The sequence below is a fragment of the Tricharina praecox genome (assembly GCF_024521635.1).
Source record: "Tricharina praecox strain CBS 144465 chromosome Unknown BZA05scaffold_19, whole genome shotgun sequence".
In the NCBI taxonomy this organism is placed as follows: Eukaryota; Fungi; Ascomycota; class Pezizomycetes; order Pezizales; family Pyronemataceae; genus Tricharina; species Tricharina praecox.
Window position 1 is genome coordinate 353259 of NW_026250421.1, and position 16589 is coordinate 369847.

General features: G+C 53.0%; 2 protein-coding genes and 1 non-coding gene across 3 annotated transcripts; all 3 read right to left on the reverse strand.

Annotated features, from left to right (window-relative positions):
- Positions 1-9338: 9338 nt before the first annotated feature.
- On the reverse strand, positions 9339-9424 carry BZA05DRAFT_t230. The gene has a single exon. It is a non-coding gene; the product is annotated as a tRNA-Tyr (tRNA).
- Positions 9425-10873: 1449 nt separating this feature from the next.
- BZA05DRAFT_403692 (uncharacterized protein) lies at positions 10874-13740 on the reverse strand. Its single transcript, XM_051484231.1, has 7 exons — positions 13493-13740; positions 13395-13423; positions 13293-13312; positions 13179-13218; positions 12184-13065; positions 12051-12134; positions 10874-11994 (listed from the first exon to the last, which is right to left on the reverse strand). The coding sequence occupies exons 1-7, from the start codon at positions 13524-13526 to the stop codon at positions 11278-11280; spliced, it is 1806 nt and encodes a 601-aa protein (XP_051337764.1). The 5' UTR covers positions 13527-13740; the 3' UTR covers positions 10874-11277.
- Positions 13741-14016: 276 nt separating this feature from the next.
- On the reverse strand, positions 14017-15908 carry BZA05DRAFT_403693 (mitochondrial carrier domain-containing protein). The gene is made up of 7 exons (XM_051484232.1): positions 15454-15908; positions 15319-15366; positions 15233-15243; positions 14912-15152; positions 14442-14813; positions 14227-14375; positions 14017-14156 (listed from the first exon to the last, which is right to left on the reverse strand). The coding sequence occupies exons 1-7, from the start codon at positions 15500-15502 to the stop codon at positions 14067-14069; spliced, it is 960 nt and encodes a 319-aa protein (XP_051337765.1). The 5' UTR covers positions 15503-15908; the 3' UTR covers positions 14017-14066.
- Positions 15909-16589: the final 681 nt, after the last annotated feature.

Here is a 16589-nt window from a genome sequence, read left to right on the forward strand (position 1 = left end):
GAACCGACTGATCATGATTGTTTGATGAGATAGCCGTACGGAGTGCCGATCGCCGTAATCATGTTTCTCGATGAATTGAGATCTTTGATGAAGCAATTGGGAGCACATACAGACATACTACCGTCCTCCCTGTCCTCCCTGTCCTCATTATTCCAATTTTTGTATATTTTTCGCACCGGCAGATACATACATTCGCCGACCAGGGCGCTGCCGTTAAACCGGCCCAAACTACGCCAAAAGTCAACAGTCCGTCTGGCTGCCGAGGGTACTGCCGCGAGTCACGAAGAGGAGGTTTTCTCACAAGTATGACATGTATCGTACCTACTCTACATGTGCCTTCACAAATATTAGTTAGCATGAGGATCACAGCCGTCACTCGCTCATCGGTCTCTTTGAATTGATACTGTTGGTCTGCGGTTCTCCGCTGACCAGCAGCATAGAACGAATGATCATCACTGGAACACTGAAGTGTCATATGACATGGTTCGATAAAAATGAAACTCAACCACATTAATACATACACCCCGTAGATAACCCCAACATCGGCTACTTTATGACATAAACATACAGCAGGCAACTACCGCCAAAGACACAGACCACACGGGCGCTTCCCGAAGTGCTATGGCAGCACTGGGGCCGCCGCTTGAGCCGGTAGTGCTATTCTGATCGCCAGAGCCCTCGTCCGTCGCCAGCGTTCCATCCCGATTCCTCCTCTCGGTAGACTTCGCCAACCCCAGAGTATCGTCCTCGTAATCGACCATCAAGTACACGTCAAGCAACCAATCGGGTCCGATGATCGGCAACCCCGGCTCCAAGCCGAACGGCGGTTTGGTGGCGAGGTCCGTGTAGATACTTGGTCTGGTGGAGAAGACATCGATGGTTGAAATTCCGGTAGACTCAAGAGCGGTTTGATCTTCGTTCAAGACTCGACGTTCGAGCCGGATATCCTCCTCCTTGACGGTGAAAACGAAGTCGTTGTCCAACGTTACCGTGATGGTGTAGTTGGTGCGCGGGTTCTTGGAGTCCTGCAGTTCAAGGGAGCCTTCGATTATGTCCCACCCAGTGCCGATGGCGGAGAGAAAGTTTGCGTAGACAGACTCGGGGAGGTGGGTCCCACGGGCAGTATAGGACTTTGTCAACCGCGCATCGAAGCTACCGGTACCAGGCTTCAGTAAGGATTTCCCGCCCAGGGAGATGTCCTTCACCCTGACCATCAGCGCAGACGAGTCCTTCGGTAGGTCGTACTTGTAGACGGAACCCGAATAACGGCTCTCGACTACACCGCCGAAATCATACGTGAAGTTGTGATTCGCCCACAACTTCTTCTCGATAACGTTTTCCTCCACCACGGCCTCGAGGAAAGTCGAGTCTCGACCGATACCGATGAAGCCCTGTGGCACCGTGACTCGGCTCGGGTCCCCTGCGACAGTAACGAACGGATAATCATCCAGCGAGAAGTCCGCGACGGTGAGCGTATCGCTGCCGCGCGCCAACGATGTCGCATTCCAGGGCCCACCCGTATCGTCCGCGCCGAGGTTCGCAGCTGTAAAGTCTGCAGTGAGGTTCAGAGCGCCCAGCGGCTGTGGCTTCCATGTGCTGCTCTCATTAGACGCGAGCAATCCTCCAGCCTCGGCTAATTAAGGACTCGGAGAACGGCCTCTCCCGAGTCTCGGGTCTCGACGTCAGTTCCTATTCGCGATTGGACAAGATATATTCCTGGCTCTCTGTTCGTTGAGGCGCAGCCAACGGTCGTGATCATCGTTGCACACAATCCACTTTAAAGTTTTATCTACCTACATGAGTTCGAACTTCGCATCCATCTTCGAGCACATGTTACGTGGGTGGCCTGAAGCGAGGCGCGCGATGTAGATACGTAAGGTGCATATGAAGGGCCATTCAGGGAGGCGGTTATTGGCTCTACTCCGGGCACTAGACGTTAGGCCCGGGAGCGTAGGTCGTACGGAGAATTTTCGATGTCGACTCATGATAGGTGCACAGCTTCAACCCGAGTGGTACGTGCCGTAGAAGAAAACTACACGACTCGGTGAAATGCACCCGGCTTGGCATCGGAACAGCATTGGTGGGGCGAAGGCTCCGTCAGCTTGTAACCTATAGCGTCGGGGTGCATACACTGGGGTTTAGGTCTGTGTGAGTATGTATGGTTGTGGGGGTACCTATGCAGCTCCCAGCAAAATTCGGATCAGTTTGGACCAGTGGTAGGAAATAAGTATGTAGTTAAGTTGCGGCAGAACAAAATATCCATAATCCTCTGCCTGGAACCTGATTATAACCCTGCAAGTCATAGTGGTCGATCCGGAATTTTGAACAATATCCCGCGCGAGTCGCTAAGTACTGTATATTGAAGGGGGGGTAAAAAATACGCTTTTTGCGTATCAGTACGGTCAAAATACCTATTTTGACCGTACTAATACGATCTTTGACCGTACCGATACGGAAACAGCGTATTTATACCCTCCCCTTCACTATACAGTACGTAGTACCGTAAGGCTGTCAAATATTTAGATATTGCATCCGTTGACCTCCCTCCCTCCATCCCTCCTGGCCATCGAAGGTACATACCAAGTATGCGTATTCCTACTGCAGTGGATAACCCACTATGAACGAAACAACAAAAGCCAAAAACAAAAACCAGAGGGAAGGTGGAACTACTCCACATCGTCCACTGCGAAGGGGATGGGTATTATTTACTCTACTCTACCATCCGGTGGCCAGCCGCGACTCGCGGGGGATCGAGCGATCCTTGAGCTGTCATCTTCACACTCTCGACAGGGCAACTAACCGTCCCGTTTCTCAGCATGGCAAGCCATAGAAAGCTGTCCAGACCAAAAGTGCTAGGATTGTGAGCAGTGTTCGTTGTGCACGACACCCCGTGCTGAAACCATGGGGGTTGGGTTCAATCCGTACGAGTATGTACTACATAACAACACCAACATGCGGAGGGAGATGTGTAGAGTAGGTATTTTGTTTTCTGGCCAAGCACGGGAGGTAAGTACGGACTTACATGTACTTACCTGTGTACTTACGTTGAGTAAGTAAGTAAGAAAGCAAGAAGTAGGTCCCCTACCTAGCACTCTTTCCCAACAACTTCCGTGAAAATTGAACCACATCTTTCCGCTGTCGACTGAACTGTGCGAAGCTGTTCTTTCACACGCTAACCAATCCAAAGAAAATGACTGGGCAGTTTTTCGGTAGGGAGGGTGGTAGGTGGTCCGCTCGGATTACTGAAGCCTAAGATGGAATTCCATTCGCCGCACTAGATCCTCCCGCATTCAAGGATACCCACAACTTCTCGTTCTTGGGGCTAATGTGAACACTGACCACAGTTTAAAAGGTGGAAGCATCCCACCAACTAACACCGGTCGTCAGCCAGCTCTCCGAAGCATAAACCAAAACTTGGAGAGGCCCAACACCAACACTTCGCTAGAGAACCTACCAGACTTATCATACCGGACCGTTCGAGGGCTGCTCGCTGTCATGAACATTCAGCCCACAAACGATAAGTTAGTACCCTCCTCACCCGCGGGGGCTAAGTTAGGTGAACGTTGCAATTGAAGCTGATATTCTTCAGCACTTTTTCGGATCCGATGGCACCTCAGCCAAAATCCTCCTCCAGTCCCGTCAACACCTCTTCGAATGCAACAACCCAGAACAACGCTCCTGTAATCCTATCGACTACAACATCAACACAGACGTCCACGACGACACAGACCGGAAGTCCCTCCATGGCCGATCCCCTTATGATCTACGAGCCTCCGTGGTCATCAGTGGAGGTCAGAAGATCCACCTACCGTGTCGACTTGACGAATCTGGTCACAACGGCTGGGAGTATCCTTGAGCAATGATCCCGCCCCCGCCCCGCCTCGCCTTTCCCCAGATTCACATGACAGTATAGTACCGCATAATACGGACCGTGTGTTGAGCCCAACTCGTCCGAATATGCATTTGTTAGCTTCGCAGATGCAGACTTTGGCCAACCAAATGCTGATACGAGGCTGAAGACGTTGTTGTGTACGAATGGACCGGGGTTTTGTTCGGTGGATTTCGGTTTGGGCTTTCTGTAGAGGGCCTACTACTAGTAGAGGTACCGATGGATGGCATGATGCTGTGTGTCTTTCTTCTGTACATGGTTGCTTCCTTCTTCTTCTCTTGCGTGCCGTCGTGTTTCTGTTCGTATTCCGATTTTCCTCTCGTTCTGTGTGCCTCGTCAGTGTGTGGGTTTGGAATGGATCTGGGTGCATAAAATACAATACTCTTTCTTCGTTCTGTCTGTCGGAGTTTCTGGCACTGCTGCAGTTACCGGTTTGCTGCAGGGCGATCCGGCTGAAGCTAAAGCTTTTATCTGTCTGTGTTACTCTGTTTGTCCGTTGCCCCTCAGAATTTTCTGCATCCATTCTACCTGCTCCACGTCCACAACGCGCTAGACTCCTCTCCATACCGTCCGCAGAACCCCTAGAAGTCACTCCCCCCTCGTGACCCTTTCCCTCTGATCGCCGCTTTCCGATGAGCACTGGGCATGGGCTGACGGGCGGCCTGATGTCGTCTCTATGATAGTGTGTACGGTTGGCATTACTTCTTCTTCTGCTTCTTCTTCCTTCCTCCGTTAAAGTTCTCGCCGGCCAAGCATCCGACGGCGAGCGATCTGGCCGCACGACGCAACACTCCCCGATGATGGCAAACGACGATGGATGCCACTAATTTCGAGTGGCGGGCGAAACGAGGCTGGCTCGAAAAGCCACCTCTCCCAGCCGACGGGGAGAGGGCACGGCTCACGTCTCCCTTTCCTCCGTCGCCCTCCCCGAGACCATACCAACACCCGTGAACGACGTGCATAGCCAGCGCTTCCAAGAATCGTGAATCCGGTGAAAACGTATCTCACTGAATTCTGAACGCAGGTGTACAGAACCGGGAATGTCGATCATTACCAGCCATCGTTGTCGTATATACCATACGTTCCCAAGGGCCAAACAAACAACATTTGTTCGAAATAACCGTCGACTCTTTCTGTATAAAAGAGTACTAGAAGCAAGAAAACATTAGATATTAGTCGTCAATCATATCGATGAATAGAAATATCTCGTCACCCAAGTACACGACTTCCGTTGCTATCTGCTGTGTTGACCAAACTCCACTCTCCATCAGATGAACACTTCGGAGCGGGGGCCCGCCAGCAATAACTGCTTGATGAAAATTTTTGAGCGACTGATATTTAGACCGAGCGCGCGGTCATCATGCATTTCTGGACCCCTGCAGGGCAGCGTCCTTAACAGTACCACTCTATAGTTCATCGTCAGTGCTTATTCTACATGCGAGATTGTCTTCGCTCTTCGAAGCCAGCTCATTAACACCCACCATGGCTCGTAAGTATTCGTGAATATCCCACATTAGTACTGCTAACCGATAGCCACGCCCAGGCCTTGAGAAAGTCTGCAGCTTTGAAGGTTGCCCCGCTTGAAGCTTCAGTCGGGAGAGGATTCGGTCAGTAAGGGTAATGGGCGCAAGATATCCTCAGCCTCTCGACTCCATTCACTGTGCTTGTGGATTGTACTTTGTGGCCGGTGCGAGTTGTGCGCTTTATCGAGGTGTCCGGCTGCGGCATCCTTGAATCGTGCTGCAACCTGTTTGCATTCACCTTTCTTTTTTTGCTACCTCATAAGCACGGCTCATCCGCAGCGGACTCTCGAGTACGTACCGACAAGTTCCGCCTCTCGCGTTATTTATTTCTCGTTTGACTCGCGGCAGTTTTCTATCCCTCGTTCGTTCGTTTCTCCTTTTCTCCCTTTTCCGTTTCCATTCGTGCCGTGTCTTTGATGGCTTCGGTCGCTATCAGAAACCTTCCTCCACCCCACTCGATCATGCACGCTCTGTGGCTCTGCTGGATCGGCTTTCAACAAATGTTGCACACTGTCGTGAGTTTCTTTGCCATAGAGAGCTCTGCTGAAGAGGAGACGAAACCGTTGAGGAGAGTACATACGAGTCAAAAACTCCCGCTTTTCTTTGAGGCTCCATGGCACGAGGTGACGGAACATGCACCAGGCCCTAGTTATAGTCCATACGGTTGAGTCTTCATGAGCTATCAGCTCATGTCCCACAAGGGTGTTTCGGCCAATATCATCAACCAACTAACCATGTGCACGAGCAGAGCACTCACATACATACCCACTAGGTACTCTTCAGCTGTATCTTTGCTCACAACCTTGAGCTCCGAACAAACGTCATTCATTCTGCCTCGGGCACTAGCATCTCCGCGAGATTGCGGGCCACCGACGGTCGATGTCCGAGTACTGGCGGAAGCGGATATAACACTGTGGAGCAGGTGTGCTTCGCATCTCGTTTGGCCATGATGAGGGGGACGCGTATGGAGCTCTTCATGCTGGCTACCTTACTCATATGTACAGGGTGCGATATTAGTCATGACTGGCTCTCTCCCAACTGGTGTGCGGCGAATACTAGGTACCTAGCTCCTAGCCAACAGACGCCATGAAACAAGCGCGACACGTCGTTCGATCAGCATCTTCGGAAGACCTCTGAGACTGGCCGAAGTGGAGAAGAATATGCATCAAGCATCATCAAGTAATTCGAAGGAAAAGTGAATCGAGGAAAAGAACAACAGGTGATGGCCAAAGCTTTAACTAAGCATGGGGGCGGCACCAGGTGACCTGAGGTCCGAGCCCTCAGGTTGCACGATCGGAATTGGAGGATGGGTCCTATGCTAGTTACTAGTAGTTACCAGTTCCGAGCCCAGGCTCCAGCCGCCACGATTATGCATCCCGATGCTGACGGCGCATATCCGATGCACAGTTCCGTAGGTGGCTTTTGCGGCCAGCGTTCGAACATCGAGTGCGACTTCAGAACGAGCAGCCCAAGCCATATATCTATAAGCAAATGGAGGTTTCGCTGCGACTACCTACCTACAGGGCGCACTTCTTTACGAATACTCGCGGACCGGATTGGACGTGGCACAAATATCTATAGCTACCAATCAAAAGCAGCCGCATACACAGAGACAGTTAGGTAACTCCGAGCCGGAGATGTTCGTCTACGATCAATTCATGTACCGCGCTCGCCGCTCGGCATCTCAAGTTATTGACCTCGTCACGTATGTGCGTGACCTTCTGCACTTCTTAGTCGCAGACAGTTCCTTTCCGAACATGCATCATGCAGTCACCATATCCGAGCTTTGCCAGTCTCGCGACCGGAAGACGGTATCGGGCGGTATTTGGAAGTATCCAGCCGGTAATATAGTGTTTCGAACACAGCGTATGATACGACGAGGACAGCTTTGTTTGCTTACAGCTGAGAAGCGGCTGGAAATCGAACCCGGGCTGAAACGCGCACGATGATTGATTGCCCATTGAAACGGATTATCACAGCCTATCACTCAGGCCCAGCCAATGATCTCGATCACTGGCTAGCTCTTCGGGTCACAACCTAACGAATGGCAGACCGTGGTAGCGGTGCAGGTGAAGTCACCTGTGTACGTCTCAAGCTCCACCAACCCTGGCTGTCGAATGACAGCCCATCTCTACCACCATGAGAGAATGTACTCAGACTGTCCCTCACTTCAGCCAAACCTTCGATCCTCCCGACGCCCGTGGTCTAACACCCCTTAACAATCGGCCTTCTTCTCTTCGTCGACAAGCACAATCGGAAAATCAGAACAGGTATCAGGAAACAACTCAGGCTTCCTTATGCGTGAACTGCCACCACCACTCGGTACCTATCCAGCGGCGCAAACCCCGGCTCCGCCTCCGCCAGCAACTCCCTACCGTGTTCTCCTTCCGCACGTCTCGCACCCTCGTATCGAAGCGATCATACCCAGTGGCCATATACACATTGTTATCCAAAAACCTCTCATCCGCCGTACACGCCACCGGCCGGCGGTTTCTCGCCAGGCGAACGCCGAATACCCCCTCGTTCGCCTAGGTAGGCGGCAACCGCACGATCGTCACGGTACTAACTACCCCTTAGACACCAAGAGCCGCGAGTTGTCGACAGGCAGTCGGATAAACCTCGGCGCATCGGCGAATCGTTTACCTACTGGTATATCCCCGGTCCACCGGACGAAATGGGAGACTGCGTGCTGCAGCCCGGCCAACGGTCGTGAGCTTCCAGTGTGTACGATGTACTCGTGACGGACTGAGAAGCGTCCGCTGAGCGAGTTGAGATAGGTGCGCAAAGGCTCTTCTCTTCTCTTCGTTGCAATGCCGGCTATCGGTGTTGTGTGCCTGTGAAGTTACGCGGAATCATAGTATCATACACCGGACCTCACGGAGGATTGTCGAGTCGATGTTAGCTAATTCTGCGGGGGCCGTGAGAGCGTGCCAAGTCGCCGAGTGCAACGAAGACGCTGAGAATTGGCAGCCTGGCAGCCTGGCAGGAATATTGTGCTGATCCGCCGCAGATCCAAGAACGGAACGGGGGGGGAATACGGGAGTCCGCAGCGGCAGGCAGCTTTGTCGTTTTCGGTGACTTGTTCAGTGACCGGTCCTACGAAACCAGTTACCAGGTGCATACATACGCAGAGTTCACCTTTGGGGAGCGTTGCACTTCTGTATCGATCCGTAAGCCAACCTACACTACACCACACCATTTCCACCGGTCGAGCTTCCGGTGTGCCTCCGGAAAGGAAAAAGCGGGAGGAGGAGATATCAAAGGCGAAACCTCGAACCTACGGTACAGGCCTTGCGCCGCTCATCTACCTGCCCTGTCCATTGTACCTATCCGCCTATCTCCTCCCTTCCCGTGATTGATCACTCGGGTAGACACGACGGAACATTGCATTGTGTGGCACCAGGCAGATTTCCTGGTGGATGTCACGGCGTCCATCACTCCATGCAAGGCGATACCTACTCTACACCACACAGATGTTCGGTTGTACAGTGGATCATATGACCATACTATGTAGTATTCCTGCCAGTGGCGAAGCGCCCAGGCACCTAGTGGGGTATCAAGTGGCCAGTTGACCACGCTTCGCAGTCTTCATTTTCTCCTGGTTCATCAAGGAAGACCCGTTGCCTAGGTATGTAATTACTTACACACGAAACCCTCAGAGGGAGCATCGCCGCTGTTCCCGATTAGCTATATACCTGCAATATACCTACAAGATGTCTACATGCCTGCGCTCTCGCGCGCTTCCTCGACCTCGCGGCGAAGTCCCCGCTATTCCGTCCGGATGAGTTCCCAAGTCTTCGACCCACGTCAGTCCATAAATCACGGATCAGCTCGACTTCATGTAGAGTAGCTGTGAACACTTCCATCACCTATATGTGCGCCAAGATCCCATACTACATAATAGGAGGGAAAACAGCAAAAAGAAGTCCCTCCGACCAGAGTCGAACTGGTGACCAACGGATGACAACCTTGCAATTACAGTCCGGTGTGATACCAACTACACCACAGAGGGGTTCTTGTGTCACACACCACTCCAACCGTATATATACTATATATAGTATGAGTAGCTGCGTACTCGCGTTGGCCGAGTGATAGCGGTGCATTAACATCTCCCCTGGCCTACTGGGGCTGTTAAGATACACGCACTCACGCACGCACACACAGTACATAATACCTTTGTACCTCCAAACCATCGTGGCAACCAATAACCCACCGGGTCGGGATGAGGGGGGGGAAGTAAAATGCCGTACCCGCGCACAGCAGTGGGCACGCATGGGATTCCGAGAGATGGCAACTGAGGAAACATGCCAAACCGGCGATATCGAAGCGGGCGGCCTTATTTCTGGACTCTAGAAGTTCCGGAGTAGGATGAGGATGAGAACGTGGATGGCTGCCGGGTGGTGGCTGGGAGTGGCTGGGAGTGGCTGGGAGTGGTGAGGGATGAATGCTGCAAGCAACCATGGCGAGTTGGTGTGTTGGTGGCGCGAACTGGTGACGGTGTGATGTGCCATACTGGGCGAGGTAGAACGTATGGAAGTTACCTACCTTGTACCTACCTACCTATGTGAATGAGAAGACGAGGAGGAGTTGGAGCTAGGTCGATTGGAGAGGGAAAGAAATGAATGGGGAAGGGAGGGAGGTTGCTGTCAATGAATGGGTGATGTAAGGTACGATGGTTGTTGTGGCTGCTGGTGATGAGTGGGAGCTATAAGTTACGATGGTTGTTGTGGTCGCTGATGATGAATGGGAGCTAAGTTGCGATGGTTGTTGTGGTTGCTGTCCATGAATGAGGGGTATGAGTTGCGATTGTCGTTGTGGTGCTGTCTATGAACTGGGGATGTAAGGTGCGATAGTTGTTGTGTTGTTGTGGGTGAATAGGAGGTTCAAGGTACGATGGTTATTGGGGGGGGGGTGGGGGGGTCATGAAGGATTTCAAACAATTGCTGCCGCTACTAGTCCCGACCGCGGCAGTCCGTCACGAATACTATGGCAGCTATTATGACATCAACCAGTCCTCGATAGAGCCTGAAGTGTTTACATTGTACCATAGCCATCGCTTCACTCCAAGTTCCAAATCTCAACGAAGGAGCCACACTCGTCAATAGCCGGGTGAGAAATTGTGAATGGCTACTTTCAGGTTCAGTGAGGAACTGCATGGTAAATTGCAGTTCATCGTTTCATGGCTTGGAATCTGTATCTCAATTGCTCAGAGACTTGGAAAGTATGTACGACGGCCGCTACTAAGAGCCATATACCCGCTCGCCCGCAAGATGCGCTCTCCCTCCCTCTGGCCGGTTTGGATGTAGGAGGAAACTCGGTGATCATTGTGTTGATGCATGCCAACGCCATCCTGCCAACAACCATGTACACCATGATCTACGGGTTCGCTCAAGTGTATAGTAAAGAAGAGAAGCCACAGCCCCAGACCACCGCCTGCCCATAGGCTCGGAGCCTTGAGAATCCCATCTCCGATTTCCGTCACTTGTCACCTTTGTGATCGATTCATCAAGTTGTAATTGTGTTTACGTGTAGTCTGATATCTAAACAAAATCGTAAAGAAGGAAAGAAAAGAAATAAAGGAAAGAAAGAGAGAAAAGGAAAGAAAAAAAAAAGAATCGTCAAACATAAATTTTTCACATTTTCCGTAAAAGCGCCCAAAAAGACGCGAGAAGAGGAGGTGGAAGGGGAAAAAAAAGATAATGAAGCCTGAATGCAACGCTGCAACGCAGTTTGCACAAATCCCTCCCTTGTACCGCTGCAGTAAGTGAAGTAGGTAAAACAAACGTCAAACGTCAAAAATGATAACCCCCTTCTACTAGAGAGATAACTCCGTGGTAGTAGTAGTAGTAGTCTAGTCGTTCCCAATCAAGATTGAGCCTTCTCCAGCTCCAGCTCCAACTGTCGGATTTTCTCGTCCTTTCTCCTACCCTCCTCCTCTAGCTCCTCGTTGCCCACTATCACAGTAGTTCCTCCATCGACGATCCTCTCCTTGAGGGTATCCACCTCCTTGGTGAGCTCACGGATCTGTGCGTTCTGAGCCGCGAGCGTTTCGTTCTGGCTTTCGAGCAGGGTAGTGATCTTGACGAGCTGGTCGGTAAGGATGGATTCAGCAAAAGAGGGGGCCATGGGGGCGAGAGGAGCAGCAGGGGTAGGTGCCGCAGCAGGTGACGGCGCGAGACTAGCTGCCGGGGGAGTGGCAGCCCTGGGAGACGGCGCGGTGGTAGTCTTGGTGGGAGACTTGGGGCGGAATGGCAGCTCCTTCTCGACCGTGGGAGTCGCCGCCGGCGCCACTGCTGCAGGTTTGGGGGTCTCCTTGACCGGGCTGACTGGAGACCTGAAGGAGTCCAGGGCAGCAGTGATGGAAGGCGAGGGTGTGTGCATGTGCAAGGTGTTCTTGCGCGTCGACGGCGCGGTAGACAATGGAGGCATGGGTGTAGGCGCAGGCGAAGCACCAGGCTGGTACAGGGTCTCGAGATCAAACTGCGGTGCCTCTGCGTCGGCACCGCCGAACCACTCGCTGGAAGAAAGCGCGGACACTCCCGACGATGCCATTGGGTAGATGTCGGACTGGTAGGTTTCGGCCTGGAAGATCACTAGTTAGCGGCGAACTATGACCACGGTTGAGGATTGCAATTTACCCGTCGGGGAACAATGAAGGAGATGGGCTCAATGTACGCGTCGTTGACAGTCTTGAACGCCCTCATCACCTCGTTGTCGTTGACCTGGATTCGCTTAGCAAACACCCCTCACATCATCAAACTGGTACAATACCGAAACACCCCTCTTGGGCAAGAATGCGACACCACGCTGGGGTTCGCTGCTCTTGTACTCGGACAAGGGGATGAACTCGCTGCCGTCGTACTCGTAGTACCGAATGTTTCCATCGCCCTTTCCGGCCAGGTACAAGCACTTCGTGCCCTGGTCCCAGAACGGCATGCACACGCCCGAGATGCTGTCCAACATCTCGAAGCCGCCAACAGGCCCCTCCGACAGAGTTCTCAGGTCCCAGTGACCAAGCTGACGATCGCTCATCTTGCTGAAACCAGTGGTCGCAATCTTGTCACCACCGACTTCTCCGGTCATCCATACAGCCCTGCTGTTCTTCGCTCCAGCATGTCCGGCAACCTCATGCACCGCCTTCTCCTGTCTAGGGTCCCAAACACGGAGCTTCTTGTCTCGACAAGTCGTAACGAGCATGGATCCGTTCGTCGACCAGGACATACACTGCACAATGTCACCGTGGGGCAACTGGTGAACCGCCGCACCGGTGTTGACATCCCACAGCTTGATCGAATAGTCCCCGGAACTAGTCGCGAGCACGTTCTCCGCCGACGGATGGAACAAGACATGTCCGACCTTCCTCGTGTGTCCGGCGAGCTTCAACACGGGGGCAACATCCTGAGGGCCCTCTTCCTCATCGTAATGAAGCGAGAAGTTTTCAGGCACACTCCAGATGAACACCTTCCCGTCATCAGAGCCGGAGGCGATGAGCGAGTCGTTGAACGGCGACCAGTCGGTATCCAGAACCGCGGCAGTGTGTCCTCGGAATAGGGGGATGAGCTCCGGCAGTCTCCCGCGCTCGGATAAGGGAATGACGGCGAAGGCGCCGCCTCCGCCAGCTTCCCAGTTCACCGACAGGTACGACGGATTGACCTGGTTCCGTCAGAATCACTATTCTCCTTCCACCTCATCGCCATCCGCCCACGCCGATCGACCACTTCATTTTCGACGGACGACGACGGATGATCGTATAGTGTAGCACGTACTTTGATGATGTTGCTGTCCCAAGCATTCTTTGAGATGTGGCTGTGGGCTGAGGTCAGATGGGTGATGGTCCGAGTATGTACTAATAGGGGATTCGGTGGAGGAAGGGAGCGCACAGGTTATCGTAACATAGCTCCTGGAATAGCGGAACAATGTTAGCATTAATCCGCAACCTAGCCATAGCCGAATCAACAGAGAGCGAAGCAACAGACACATACCTTCTTTGTAGACCGACCAAAAACGTGTCCTGCAGGATGGAAGAGCTGTCAACAATGGAACGGAATAGCTTGGGGGAGGAACGGCAAGAGAGGCTCACGGTATTTGGAGGATCGGACGAAACGGCCAGCCATAGCGAGGTCGAGCGGGTGTAGGTAAGGGACAACGGATAGGGCGAATCTGGCGATGGATTGGGAGATGGAGGAATGAAGCTCTTGGGCAGAGAGGGTTCTGTTGGAAATAGCAATCTTGAAGAGAGGGGGAGAATTGCGAGACACGAGGGGTGAGCTGAATCGCTTTGCCAAGCGGAACGCACGTGCCTCCCGACTAGGGAGGTACAGATAGAGTAGGTAGTAGAGTTATCTGCCCCTGCGGACCTCACCCTGTCACTGTCGACCTCTCGAACTTTTATTCATAGATGCGACATCGCGAAACTCTGAATTGCATCGAACTTGATATCCCATTTACAATACACCCCTTCTTCCTCCTCTACTTGTTCATCATCATATTCTTCTTCTTCCTCCTCTTCTTCCTATCATGATACAGAGAACCCTTTAATAACGGATAAATCAATAAAGATATTAACGCCACCCACCCGCCCACACGTGTAGATAATACATTTTATCCCCACCCATCACCCCGCCCCCCACCGGCAACACTAAAGCCAACACATTCTACTCCCGGTACTCCTTGTTGTCGTGCTCCGGCGCCGCCAGCTTCTCCATCCATCCGCGGATGTACTCGTACACGGTAAAGGTGACAGCCTGCACATCTCGGTCAGCAATCGTTCGTATTTCCATGCAACTGTCAGATCAGCTTGGTTTTCTTTCTTACCTGTCCGGGGGCAACCCTCATGACGCGCGGCGTGATTCCCTGGTAGAATGCCCGGAATCCCTCGTGCTTGAACATGTCCTTGCAGATGTAAATTATTCTCGCCATCGCCGACTCTCCGGGCTTTGCCGAGCTTCGCTGCAATCGAGTCTCTGAAGTTCGTACGCACATCAGCGACGGCTCCGAGCACAACAAAATGATGGGAGGAAAAGACTCACTGATGGTATCGATGGGAGCGTTAGAGAGCGGTCCCATGGCACCAGAGACCAATCCGAGCAGCATGTGCTGGTAACTCGGCAGCTCCTCCAGGTGCGGCTGGTATTTCAGGGCAGCCTGCTTGAAGTATGTGTATGCGGTGAAGTTGACGGCCTGGTTGGTGGACTGTCGTAGGGCGGTGAGCGAGACACCACGGTACAGCGTGCGGAATCCCTCCTCGCGGACGACGGTGTAGGCGGCGTGCGCGGCGTTCCGGTATCGGGGCACGTCGAGCGGGTCGGACATGGAGTGGTGCTGGGCTTGTAGCCGGATCTTGACGACTTCCATCGGAGTCACGACGGCGACGGCTTCTGTGGCACCGGCAGCGAGACCGGCTATCCCGCAGAAGGAATGTCAGCGAGGTTGCACTCCCACCTACCACAACCACCACCACTACCACCACCGCCCCCACGCCGGGAATTGGGAGACCTACAAAAAAAAACACCACTCGCCCCGATCTTTCCAGTCTCGGGGTTAATTGGCGCAAGGGACTTGTAGAACTCGAAACTCGAAAACCGGATGGCCATCTTGGGCACGATTCCGGTAACGACGGCACCCAATCCCTTGTAGAGCGCCAGCGGGCCCTCCTTCTGGATGATGTCCTTTCCAACCGTGAAGAATCCCTTCCGCTTCACTCCCGGCGCCCTCTGGCGACGCGACAGTTGCATCCGCACCTTCGCGTTACGTCAGTCACATGTCGGCCGGCGACGACGGCGGCGAGCGCTCGGCATCGAGAAAGAGGGAAACTCCGTACCTTGATGGTATCTGCGCGCACACATTAGAAACCTCCTAACACCGAGGGAACACGAGCGGGGGAATTGAAGATATTGAAGAACTCACCTAACGGATGACATGCTAACGCCTCGCACATACCAGCTCCTCCACCGGCTGCAACAATCACACCCCGCGGTTAGCAGTCCGCGCCGCGCAATTGCAACTACAAATTGCTTCCCCGGATTGACGCCAAAAGCATACCGATCAAGTGAGTGGCCATAGTGGCCGGCTTCTTCTGTTTATCACCCATGACGTGTGTGTTTAGTGAGGCCGATGAGTACTACTCTCTTTTTTTCCTTCTTTCCCGGCGTTGCAACTTGTCACCGTAGATCACACCTTAGGACAACAGCGCGCAACAAGTGACGTCGAAGAGGGCGACGAAGAAGAATAAGAATATAATAGAGGAGTGGAGATGTAACAGACTATTGGAACTGTCGACAAAGGAAGAGAGGAGGAAGAAGAAGGGGGTAGGAGAAGAAGGTCGGAGGACGAGGAGGAGGCACGCGGGAATGGGGGATTTAGACAAGACATGTGGGCAGAAGAAGTTCGGTTGTCCCAGTTTTTGTGTGCGGTCAAACGGAAACACCGAGCCAAAGGACCTCGGTGCTGGTGTTATCCCGTAAACTATCTAAGCTGGGCTCATATGTTATGCCTCCCCCCCCCCCCCCCCCTTCCCCCCGCCCCTCCACCGGCCGAGCAGCTGCCTTGAACTTTTTGTTCCCATCCACACACGCGCCCCCATCGATCCGGATCATCCTCAAGGCTCATGGCTCATGGCTCATGCTCATGCGTCGTGCCCTCCCACCCGCCCCTTGCTTCATTATGTGGATGCGGTCCGGGGTAAGCTCTGTGGCCGCCGCTCGCGCACTCGGAGCGGAGTGGTGCGGTGCGGTGCGGTGTGGGAGAGCGGGGGGCAGCGTCGTTTCGAAGGGTGTACGGAACTGCCCCACCAAGCAAAAAATTACATCATATCGTGGGTTGCCGAATTGTCCCGGAAAAACCGGGTAAGAGACTGCTGGCTGTACCGCAGAGTAGAGTACAGGAGGACGGGCCGAGGTTATCGATTGTGGCTTGGCCATGTCAGGTCCCCCCGGGTCCCGGGTAAACAAGGAAGCGATCGATGCGAAGCGAAGTTGAGTGACAACTGTCAGCGCTTCCGAGGGGACGGGGGACGGCAACGGAATGCAAGGCAAGGTGGTGTGTGTGACACTTGGAAACACACACCCACACCCATCACGAGGAGAATATAGGATTATCCGTTAATTGTCAATCGTCAATCACTCCCATAGTTACCTGGGAATCTCTATTCAGATAGGTAGATATTCATTCCGCCCACC

What these genes read in the sequence shown, in the direction of transcription:
- BZA05DRAFT_403692 (XM_051484231.1), bottom strand. Translation starts at nt 13,526, where the DNA reads ATGGCTGGCCGTTTCGTCCGATCCTCCAAATACC. An exon ending in GAGCTATGTTACGATAACCT is followed by an intron (nt 13,219 to 13,292) that starts GTGCGCTCCCTT and finishes CTCAGCCCACAG; the next exon opens with CCACATCTCAAAGAATGCTT. An exon ending in GGGACAGCAACATCATCAAA is followed by an intron (nt 13,066 to 13,178) that starts GTACGTGCTACA and finishes TGACGGAACCAG; the next exon opens with GTCAATCCGTCGTACCTGTC.
- BZA05DRAFT_403693 (XM_051484232.1), bottom strand. Translation starts at nt 15,502, where the DNA reads ATGGGTGATAAACAGAAGAAGCCGGCCACTATGGCCACTCACTTGATC. An exon ending in GGCGAGTGGTGTTTTTTTTT is followed by an intron (nt 14,814 to 14,911) that starts GTAGGTCTCCCA and finishes TCTGCGGGATAG; the next exon opens with CCGGTCTCGCTGCCGGTGCC. An exon ending in TGAGGGTTGCCCCCGGACAG is followed by an intron (nt 14,157 to 14,226) that starts GTAAGAAAGAAA and finishes CGAGATGTGCAG; the next exon opens with GCTGTCACCTTTACCGTGTA.